Here is an 11,435-nt window from a genome sequence, read left to right on the forward strand (position 1 = left end):
AAAAAAGCAGAACTATTCGGTATCTTTTAATATTTTTCAAATTTAGCGGGACTTGGTTAAATTTATTAAGTTGGTAGGCGGTTTATGGTAACATGATAAAAAGAAAAACAATCGTTGCTTTGCATAAATGGAAACTTCTGTTGTTTATTTAAAAGGTTGTGTTTGATGTTGTTTACTTGAAATGATGGTTTAAAAAGTGTTATGTGTTGTGAAATATGATGGAAAGTTTCCAGGGAAAAAAACAGAAGTCGGAAGGTTTGTTTCTTGTATAATTAATTTTACTACATAACCGATATATTTAGTAAAAAATCTTACCCAAACCTCACAGTTTTATCATTTTTATGTTTCATATAAAAGTGTGATTTTTATTTGAGTAAATTCACGTTTTTCCTCACGGTTGGTAGCTGTTATTGTTTGTTGTCAGCCGTCAAAACAGTGCGTCACATCAACCAGCACGTTGTAGTGTTGAGGTTATATTATAATTTTCATTTTTCTGCAAGAGTAAAAATGTTGCGGCGCCAGGCTCGTCTACGCCGCGAGTATCTCTACCGAAAAACTGTCGAAGATAAACAGAAATCAATTCAAGAGAAAAAAGACAGAATTAAACGCAGTTTGGACGAAAATATTCCCATACACGGCGATCTTCAAAAAAGCGCTTTACATTATTCGAAGAAGGCAGAATGGGAGGACGCGGGGCCTCAAGCAGCAGTACTGATGGGTGGTGAAAGTGGCGGGGCCCTAGCGAATTCCCAAGACGACGAATATCGTTACGCGGGAGTTGAAGACCCCAAAATTGTGATCACAACAAGCAGAGATCCCAGTTCGAGGCTCAAAATGTTTGTCAAGGAAATGCGGCTGATTTTCCCCAACGCCCAAAGAATGAACCGCGGTAATTACGAAATGAAGCAGTTAATTCACGCGTGTCGTGCTAACGACGTCACGGATTTTATCGTTGTGCACGAGCATCGTGGTGTGCCTGATAGTTTGGTAATCTGTCATTTGCCATACGGACCCACCACCTACTTCACTATGTCTGATGTTGTGATGAGGCATGACATTCCTGATTTAGGAACGATGTCAGAACAGTATCCACATTTGATTTTTCACAATTTTAAAACCAAATTAGGGGAGAGGGTTACAAGTATTTTGAAGTATCTGTTCCCTGTTCCCAAAGAAGATTCGAAACGGGTCATTACTTTCGCGAATCATGATGATTACATCAGTTTTAGACACCACACTTACAAAAAAGTGGGGAAACAAGTAAGTTTGATTGTATATGAAAAATGAAATAGCATACAGGGTGTATCAGAATTCGACCGACAAACTTTCAGGGCTGATTCTATAATCAGAAATAAGCATAAATCTCTGAATACATATGGGGTCAAAAACGCAAAATAATCAACAAAAATATAAAAACGATTGGATTTTATGGGGTTATCTGTGCATTGAACAGGGGGGCGAAATTTTGACAATTTATGTAAATTGTACATAGCTCCTTTTTATTTTTGTACGTTTCATCCATAAATTCCACCTGATTGCTTTTGTTCGTGGTAAAACTTTTTAATCGATTATTTCACAAACTAATCGTTTTTGATCCCATATGTATTAAGAGGTTTATGCTTATTTTTGATCATAGAATCTGCCCTGAATGTTTGTCGATCGAATTCTAATACACCCTGTACAGGGTGATTTTGAAAGTTATGCAGATATTTTAATCACGAGCTACTGGCTTCATGTAGAACTCGGAAAAAAATATTCTATGTCAAAAAATAAAATGACATTAATTTTTTGAGCTACAATTTTTTAAAATTGCTTTTAGTTTTCTACGTTGTCCTACAACCCCGCAGGTACAATTTCGGCACATTTTAAAAATTCACCCTTTTATATCATGTTTTATAAAATGTACGCCAATGCGAAGTAACCTATAGGAAATATGTTTTAAATTTAAAACAAGGAAACCGCATTGGTGTACGTTTTATAAAATATGATATACAGGGTGTATTTTTAAAATGTGCCGAATTTTTACCTTCGAGGTTGTTTGACAACGTAGAAGACTAAAAGCAATTAAAAAAAAATGTAGCTCAAAAAATAAATATCATTTTATTTTTTGAGATAGAACATTTTTTCCGAGTTCTACATGAAGCCAGTAGCTCGTGATTAAAATATCTGCACAACTTTCAAAATCACCCTGTATAATATGTAGTAATTTAATATCGACAATATTGTTTTAAATTTAATTGCAGATTGAGTTGTCCGAAGTTGGGCCCCGCTTTCAGTTACGGTTATATGAAATTAAGCTAGGAACACTGGATAATGCGGACGCTGCAGATACCGAATGGGCTTTGAGGCCGTACATGAACACCACCGTCAAAAGGAGATTTTTCAGCGACGACGACGGCTGGCTCCAAGATGACGAGATTACGTCGTGAATTTTTTTTTTATAATATAATTTTCTAATAAAATAAAAATGCACGTTTGTGTTTCAATTTATTTTTTATTTCACAATTATAGTTTTTGTTTGAACGTTGTGTTAATGGAAACAATAAATTTAGAAGTAACAGGTGTATCGAGGAGCGGCCGTGTCCGGAAGAAGTCGTCCAAGTTGGTGGATTTTGAGTCGCCAGACGAAATCGACAGATCGTACAAGAGACAAGGAGCGATGGGTCGAAAGTCGGATTTTGAGGTGCAGCCCCCCAGAAAATTACCGCGCCCCGAAGACGTAAGCGCTGTCACGTTGTGTCATTAGCATCCAAACACATAGTTTTGTTAGGTTTTCATCAAGTCGGAACACGGCTTTGAAAACTACGACATGGAACAAAGCGATTCCGAATACGAGAGCGAGTACGAGCTGCCTGCAAATACAGAATCGAGTATAGACTCGGTGGACACTGATAGTGAATTCGATGAGCAAGAGACGAGCGGGTTTAAGCGTCTGGACACTGACACGTCCAAGAAACGGTTCATCATCAAGGATGGGAGAATTGTCAAGCCGGAAAAAAATTCACGTAAAGATGAGTTACACAGTTGATTTTTAGTAGATTAAATTTGTTCAAACATTCTAGGAGGGGGAAAAAGCGGTGTTAAACCGACCGGCAAAAAGACACCTATTTCGAAGTCATCCCCGGGAAGTTTGTCTTACGATACCTCGAGTATTTCTCCCCCAAGTCCCAGGGGTAAGGATGCTGGGTACAAAGTCAACGGGATCAAACCGATAGATGTGGCCGCTCATTTGAAACTGTTGGGAGAAAGTCTTACTATAATCGGCGAGAGGCTCAAAGAACACGAAGTAAGTAGAATTTTCAATGATGTAATTCAGTGACTGTTAAGGCGGGTCCATACTATCCGATCGGCACTTTCAATTAAGGGAAGACGTGACCTGACCTGACCAAACCATGACGTTCGCAATGTGGAATGCAGTGGAGACGTGGCATTCGGCATGCCGCGCAATATGATTTTGCGGTGCGGCACAGGCCCAATGCAAACGGGTGTCGGTTTTAGAAGAATCATTCCGAAATACGTATTTATCAATTTTCCAGGTCATAGATCATTATTATTTTCGAAAGTTTGTTACAAACAAAAATTAATTATTGGAGAAAATCAGCAACCGCAAGATGGCGCTGCAAATTGAACGAAATAGGGAAAACAAAGAACAGCTGATTTCATTTGTATTTGGATTTAATTTGCCGGTAACAATTGTTGACATTTTACATTATAATAAATGGTTTAACACCAGAACTTATTGCCAATTCAAACAGGAATTGTTGCTCATACGGTACTATGGCGGCCAAAAAATTTTGGCCGTCACTTTCTTGACATTCAAGTAAAGTGTAAATAAACCTTTAGGAATCGCAACCCCACTTTCGATTCTTGTCATTTTGACAATCAGTTTAAACTGTTTGCAGCTCAGATATTCCAAAAATCAAAAACAAACAAAATTAAAGCAATCGTACATAGATAACCGGAGGTAAACGTTCTGTGTAGAGAAATGACAAAATAATTTTGAGTTTTGAAATTTACCACCCAAAAAAATAACGTTCATAATCAAGACGGTAATCATGATGACAATAAAGTACGGATTACAGCGTTGGTGACATAGTGGAATGTGCAAGCCTCATAACATGAGTGAGACTAGTTTCGCCGATAGGAGGTGCTACCGGCGGTAGTGGAAATCTGTCTACTAGTTTGTTTAACGTTGCGAGGCTGGCGGCACATCCAAAATTTGTGTGTTTTCCACGCCAACTGCGATGGGACAATAACAACCCTGTATTTTTACTGTTGAGTTTTAAGATGGTATTATTGCTCGTGTAATGTTATTTGTATCACTGCATAGGCCAGAAACGGCACGTTTGCGAATGCGAGTAAGATTTGTGGGTCAAGGCTTGCAAATGCGCGAGTACTCGCAAAACCGTTTCTGGACTTGTGATACACAAAAAAATTTGTGCCGTCTTCTGCGGATTTTTTTTTAAATAAAAGCTAAAACACTTGTTTTAATAATTGGCATTCGGGACTTTTTTTGTGTTGCAACACTTAAACATTGAAATTTTAAAATCAACATCGCACTCGTTTCCTCACATTTATTAAATTTAATTAATTTTTTTTTTTGACATTTTTCTGAAACGTGGTATAATGAATTCATCAGCTAATATTCCAGAAGTCGCTGAAATAGATATTTATGCATTAAGGGAGGATATGAACATGATTTTTGATGTGGTTATGCACCGAAGGCCTTTGACCCGAGATTTATAAGTCAACCGAGGGGAAAACATGAATATCTCCCGTGGTGCATACAATATTTTTTTGTTCGACACTGTCAGAATTTGTGAAATTTCTCCTGTGTGAGCGGATTTTGATAATGTCACAACTTGTCAAAACGAAATGTCAAGCTAATTTTAAAGATTTTAAGCGATTTGGAGGCTTTAAGGGGCTCGTCGAAAAAAAAAGTTGTATTCAACTCGTTCTTGTGTAACTGGGCCTTTTTTTTTGGCACTCGTGGGCCTTTAAAACGCTCGTTTCACTCGCGTTTTAAACTGGCTCACGCATGCCAAAAAAAGCCTAATTTACACACGAACTCGTTAAATAAACTACTATTATTTTGCAGGGAAGATTGCGTGAATATATGGTTGCTATAGTTTTGTTCCCATGAGTTTGTTGTAAACAATGTGGAGGGCGAAAAAATTTGAAATATCCCAAGGAAGTTATGAGTTGTTTTTCATAATGTGTATCTATGACGAAAAGAAACAATATCGTGTTACTAAAAAATAAACGTAATTTTTTGTTCGACACTGTCAGAATTTGAGAATTTTCTCCTCTGTGAACGGATTTTGACAAATGTCACAACTTGTAAAAGAATTTGGATGCAGTATATGAATGGTGTGTGATGTGATGACCTACGCGAGAAAAATGAACCCACTCTACAGGGTGTATAAGATAAATGGATCGATGCTTGAGAAACCTGACTCCATTCGTGATTTGGGTGTAACTTTTAATTCAACGCTTTCGTTTAATGATCACATTCATCTTGTGGCCCAATCAGCATTTAAGTCTCTGGGGTTTATAATGAGGAATAGTCGAGAAATATCTGACGCTGATACGCTCAAAACCCTGTATGTGACGTACTATTGCGGCCAAAAAATTTCGTCCGTCACTTTCAAGGCCCTGACATGAAGTGTAAACTACCCTTAAGCACCAATAACCTCGCTTTGTTATCGTTATTGTCATTTTGACAATCTGTCATTCAGTCCAGTTCAAATTTTGTGAATACAAAGAACAAGTTCCACTCTTACACAATTACCACACGACCGCTAGTGGCACTAGAGGCAGACTTGCGGCTATTTTTGGATTAAAGCACCAAACAGAGAACCGTGGAAATTACACGAGTATGCCGCAGTTTTTAAAAAATCAAACGAAAAACATTAAGGCAAAGAGAAGGAAATGAAACATTTATTTTTGTTTAAGTACTTAGCTAAATCAAAAGATAAAATGAATGAAGTTTAAAATCAATACTTGGTCATTGCTCCATTGGCGTCAATAACTCGTCTTACACGACGCGAGATGGAGAGGCATAAATCTCTGTGATAATTCCTATTGATTGCCATGCATTAGTAATCGCAGTCAAAAGTTCTGCCCTATTCCGAATCACTGCCTATATGTTTGCCGAAAATCGACCGCTCCTTTCCGTTGTATTTGCTTGTATTTACCCCTTCAACAGCCGTCATAAAAGGGCTATTGCGTAATCTATTGAGAAGCATGTTATCTTCTTCTGCAGTAAATGTGCTAGGCCTCCCTGAGCCTTGGCGTCTTTCAATAGTTCCATTCCATTTTGTCTCCATTTCTGAAGAATGAACGAAATTGTACTTTTAGGTATACGAAGGTCCATCGAAATCTGAGCTTGGGACATTCCTTTTTGTGCAAGAGTTACTATTTTGATTTTATTAAAATTTGATACCGATGGCATTTTGCTTGACTTTCAAAAGTGACAAGTAAAAACATCAATCATAATGACAATAAGGTATGGACTACACCGATTTTTTTGAAATGACGGAAAAATGACGGCCGAAATTTTTTGGCCGCCATAGTACGTTCGATCGCGTCTTGAGTATTCTTCGCTAGTTTGGTCACCTATCTACAATAATCACATTTCTACGCTTGAAAGGGTACAGCGAAGGTTTCTCAAGGCGGTTGCTTGTTCTATAGATGGAGTTTATCCTCCTAGAGGTTATCCTCAGGAACTTCTTCTTGAGATTTAATCTTGTGTCGTTGGTTTCAAGACGTGTCTCCACACGCATTCAATAATTTTCCTGTATAAAGTTCTGCATAATTTATACAGGGTTATTATAAATGTTTGTAGTCAACGAGCCCATGAAAACAAATGAAATTTTTTCTTTTGCCGTTCCATAGTTCAATACGAAAATGATACGAAGTAGATTATTATTTTTGACATTAGGAGGTTATGTTTACCTTCAAAAAATTCTTTGAATTATTAACCACAACAGTGAAGATTCGTTTAAAGAAATTGTTCCAACGTTTTAGTACCGTGAGTAACAGTGACTAAAACCCATCAAGACGGGATTTGTTATCAAAGTGAACTTTAAAGTTCATATGGTTCAATCCATCTCATACGGACAATAAAATTTAATTTTCTCTATTTCAGTTTTGTAAACTTATCCACTGGTGTTCAAACACAGGTGTGTAGAACTGAATTGTTGCTGCTAAATTATTCAATGGGTACTGAATCATTTTTGTTTTAAAAGTTTCAAGGAAACAATGTTAGGTACAAGATTCCAAAACTGTTCATGGAAAATGAGAGAATGAAATCATTGTAAATAGACATTTTATTTATGTGTTATATGGCAACAAATTAAAGCTATTTAACTGTCCAGCAAGGTTTTATTGTTGTTGATGTGCATTAAATGATTTCCAATGTTATAATGTGGAGCGGCAGGATACACAAGATGGGCGACGTCAGACAGGTTCTGTGCATGCATTGATTCAATCTGGAATAGTCATTAACGAAATCAGCAACAAATATGGAAGAGGAGGTATACTTATTAGTTCTAATGTCTCCCTGATTACAATCAGGTTATGAACTTACAGCAGGACCATGCCTTGTCTGAAAAGAATGACAAATCCAAAGTTCTGTTATCATTCATGTTTAAAAACCAGCTGCAATATGCAACATGACGTGGATAATCTGCTGGTTTCAGTTCTTGAAACAATGACATTTTATAAGGGTGCAAATTTAATCTTTTCTGACATGTGCTCAGTGCTACACCTGACTGTGCTGACAGTCTCATCAATGATGTTCTGGGATTTTGTTCCATTCTCTCTCTCAAAACTTCACCAACTTGAAGCCTTCCCGATGACTTTTCCTTTGAAACATCTCTAGTTTTGTCTATTCACAATCCATCAAATGTGGGTCATTAAAGATTGTTCCTCTATCTCTAAATTAGGAAACTTTGCGAGATATTGATCCTTACATGATTGCATTCTGTTTTCATCTCGTACACCATTTTAATAAAATGAAATAATAATGAAAGTAGTCTGTTCCACAGTGTACCCCATTGCAATACTAAAAATCCTTTTTATCCTAAAAAAATGAGAAACTGATAATTAGAAGAGAGAATTTGGAAGAGAACAGTTAACCTGAAAATAAATTTACTTGGAACTTACAGAATTTTACTAACCTAACGTTGATCACTGTTGTATACTCATCGTCGTCTGTGGTCTTAACACTCTTAACTTTTACTAAAGACTTATTTTGATTCGAAGGAAAAAAATGCGGTAATCAGTGATTTGACATTGACAGTGACTTTTACAGTTTCAGTACTTTCAGTTGGTCAGGAGCTCACTCATGCCAATATTCCACTAGATACAGTGCACAATCGAAACAAGCCGGCACAAATTCATGGCCTACTTGGACTACAAACATTTATAATAACCCTGTATGATTGCCCTTATACAGGGTGGAACAAAAGTATCAAATATTGGCTGTAACTTTTTAATTTGACAATTTATGAAAAAATGTTTAATATAAAAGTTGATTGGTGTATTATCCTGCATCATCTGGTCTTTCTAGTTTGTTCCTATCTTCTTTTGTTTCGCTGCTATGGCAACCAACTTTGGTTTTTTAAATAGCACCCTAAATTTTTTGTGTGATTTTCAAACAAGCGTATCTTTCTGTATTCATAAATACAGTTTTGCCATTATGGGGAAAAAGAATAATAATAAAAGGCTATATTCTATCTCGTGATTCGGAAGTCACGTTAAGCCATTGGTCCCGGTCTATTGAGTTAGTCATCACGCCCCTCATAGATTTGTAAACCAGTCCTAGACTGTGTAACAACATTTTTATAACTTGTCAAAACGAAACGTCAAGCTATATTTATTGTCGAACAAAAAAACGTATTAAACTCGTAGTGTTTATTCTTTGCTTCCACAGTCCAATTTAAAACACACTTGCTTAACACATTATTTTAGGGCACTTGTCAGATCTCCGAAGTTTCAAATCAACGATTTCTCGGATTCATTTCCACTTAAACTTAATCGTACAACATTTTTTTATTATTCTCTTTTTGCAATTCACGCCACAGCTCCAGTTTTTTATCTTTCAATGTTTTTTTGCTGGTTAAGTCATTTATTTATCTTTCAGTGGTGATTTTTTTCTATGGATTTCACAATAAATAATAATTGATTAGCAAATCTGTTGAATGTTGCTAAATAAAGTTATACTCCCATTTCACCGCTCTAGTATACTCTTTTCTCGTTCGTATCAACTATTCTGGGGGTGATTAATTTACAAAATTTAAATGTAATAAATATTAATTTCTTCTCAGGGCCAAATCGCCGTTTCTGGCAGCTTATCAGTGCTCCTCGACTCCCTGCTCTGCGCGCTCGGACCGCTTCTGTGCCTGTCGCAACAAATACCGGAACTGCAAGAAAACTGTTGCAGCCCTGAACAGCTGATGAGTACTTTGGATAACGTAGCGTTCATCATGCCTGGACTGTAATTATTGTTACCTTACACATATTTACGCAATAAAATTACAAACACGTAACGAGTTTATTAATCCGACAGTTACATTTACGCTTACCTAAACAAATACATTTTGACGCCTAACAACACACGAACATCACGGGTACCTCCCCGAAGGTTTCATTCCGGGAGGATGATTGAAACAGTCAGCTTTACAAGGGTCGTCGTACAGGCATGGTGGCTCTTTGGGTTTCCAGTGCTTGCAACAGGGACGACAGCAAGGTCCCGGTTGGTAGATATTGGTTTTCTTTTTGGCTTTTGGCGGGCACGGTTGAACTTGGGCACACCAAACTCCACAAGGATCGCAACAGGGGGGTGGGGTTAATCTCATAGTACAAGGTTTGAATCCAGTTGGGCATCCGGGTGCAGGACAACAGTCGTCTTGTTTGGTGTAGTCTTCACAACAACGAGATTTCCTTGACTGCTCTGGTGCTTTGCAACAGCTTTTACAACACGGGCTCTCACAGTGCCAGTCGATGTTGTAGTTGTTGTAGAAGTTATCGAATCGGCTCCTTTCAGCTTCCTCCGGGGTTAACTGTCGTACGATAAAAATTCAATTTTTAAAATTAAAATACATCAAATCTAAAACTAAATTGTTACCGGAGGTGGGCCACAGGGACAGGGACAGGGCAGTTGCAAGGGTTTGACCGGTTCCGGTCTCGTGGGAGCCAGAATCGGGGGCGGGCAAGACATCACCACTTGTGCGAAGGGAAAGTCGCAGCAAGGGACACAACAAGGTTCGGCACCACCAGAGCACGGTTGCTTGTTACAGCTGAATATGAACTTATTTGTTTAGTAAGGGTTGTATTTTGGGTAGATATACGAACCATTCCCCATCACCGATTTGATTGACGAGATCTTTTAGTTCGGTCAGTAATGTGGGTCCATTTTGTCCACAACACGCCATTTTTATCCCGAAACAACAACAAATTTACAAAATTAACACAAAATTTCGACACAAAAATTTACAATTTACAGAACTTCAAATTTTTACACCATGACAACGACTTTAACAACTATTTTGATAAGCAATAAAAAGTGCCAACTACCGATTGCCAATTTAATAATTGGTTTTTAATTTAATATACACTGCGTTTTTTATTTTGCTGAACATACAGTACAACGTAAAATGGCTATGTTCAGTTCTAAAATGCACAAATCAATTCATTTGAAATAGGCAACCAAACTTACAGATTCATGAATCCTATGTTCAGTAAAATAGAAAACTCACGGTAGGTATATTTAGTCCAGAGCTGGCGAACCAAATTTTTAAGGTAAAATTCAAATACTCTCCACGCTTAAGTAATTTTGAAATTACGGGCGATTAAAACTGATCAATGGTGAGCCAACTCAGTTCAAGTGTCTTCTGCGCAAACCACGTGATGTCATGTTTCGTTTTGATTTTACCTCTAACAATGCGACACATTTAACACAAAAACCAAAGAAAGAACAGATTAACAGAAACGACAGCCATTGTAACCAGGCTGTCCGAACAGCGAGAGTGAAGTGTTTTTCTTCTTATCTACTACTACTAAATTGGTGTTTAAAAACGATGAAGGAAGATTTTTACCAGATTTATTAACGATTTTTGAAGAGCCCCATTTGGGTGGTCTATAATTTTTTGGGGTCAAAAAAGGATAATTGCAAATGATGCATTTTCATGAGTTTTTTTTAGCTTTTTTATATCATTTTCTAGCACTTTTAAGTCCCCAATTTTCCCTGGTTCAGAAATGAAAAACCATTTTTTCTAAAACCGTCAAAAAATCGTGACATTTATGCATCGTTATCAAGTCGCAAAGTATGTCATTTTTGATAGTGAAAAAATATTTGTCAAAAAGTTTCCTTGGATGCTAAAATACATTAGTATATTGTATATCAAGAGTTGAAAATGAAAGATTTCACA

General features: G+C 37.1%; 2 protein-coding genes and 1 long non-coding RNA gene across 5 annotated transcripts; 1 reads left to right on the plus strand and 2 right to left on the minus strand.

Moving 5' to 3' along the window:
* Positions 1-45: 45 nt before the first annotated feature.
* Positions 46-9,554, plus strand: LOC138127208 (U3 small nucleolar ribonucleoprotein protein IMP4). Of its 3 annotated transcripts, none has more exons than XM_069043113.1 (5): positions 66-255; positions 2,553-2,719; positions 2,771-3,005; positions 3,063-3,286; positions 9,333-9,554. In XM_069043113.1, exons 1-5 carry the CDS (start codon positions 216-218, stop codon positions 9,504-9,506), a joined length of 840 nt encoding a protein of 279 aa, XP_068899214.1. In that variant the 5' UTR covers positions 66-215; the 3' UTR covers positions 9,507-9,554. The 3 variants fall into 3 exon arrangements, with proteins under 3 accessions (XP_068899213.1, XP_068899214.1, XP_068899215.1); XM_069043114.1 differs by having other exon boundaries at positions 2,562-2,719; XM_069043112.1 differs by lacking the exons at positions 2,553-2,719; positions 2,771-3,005; positions 3,063-3,286; positions 9,333-9,554 and adding exons at positions 501-1,260; positions 2,244-2,486 and having other exon boundaries at positions 46-255.
* On the minus strand, positions 7,314-8,309 carry LOC138127212 (uncharacterized). Its single transcript, XR_011158144.1, has 2 exons — positions 8,184-8,309; positions 7,314-8,086 (listed from the first exon to the last, which is right to left on the minus strand). It is a non-coding gene; the product is annotated as an uncharacterized lncRNA (long non-coding RNA).
* LOC138127209 (keratin-associated protein 10-1-like) lies at positions 9,541-10,558 on the minus strand. Its single transcript, XM_069043115.1, has 3 exons — positions 10,360-10,558; positions 10,133-10,304; positions 9,541-10,067 (listed from the first exon to the last, which is right to left on the minus strand). Exons 1-3 carry the CDS (start codon positions 10,437-10,439, stop codon positions 9,630-9,632), a joined length of 690 nt encoding a protein of 229 aa, XP_068899216.1. The 5' UTR covers positions 10,440-10,558; the 3' UTR covers positions 9,541-9,629.
* Positions 10,559-11,435: the final 877 nt, after the last annotated feature.

The sequence above is a fragment of the Tenebrio molitor genome, chromosome 3, assembly GCF_963966145.1.
Source record: "Tenebrio molitor chromosome 3, icTenMoli1.1, whole genome shotgun sequence".
Lineage (NCBI taxonomy): Eukaryota > Metazoa > Arthropoda > Insecta > Coleoptera > Tenebrionidae > Tenebrio > Tenebrio molitor.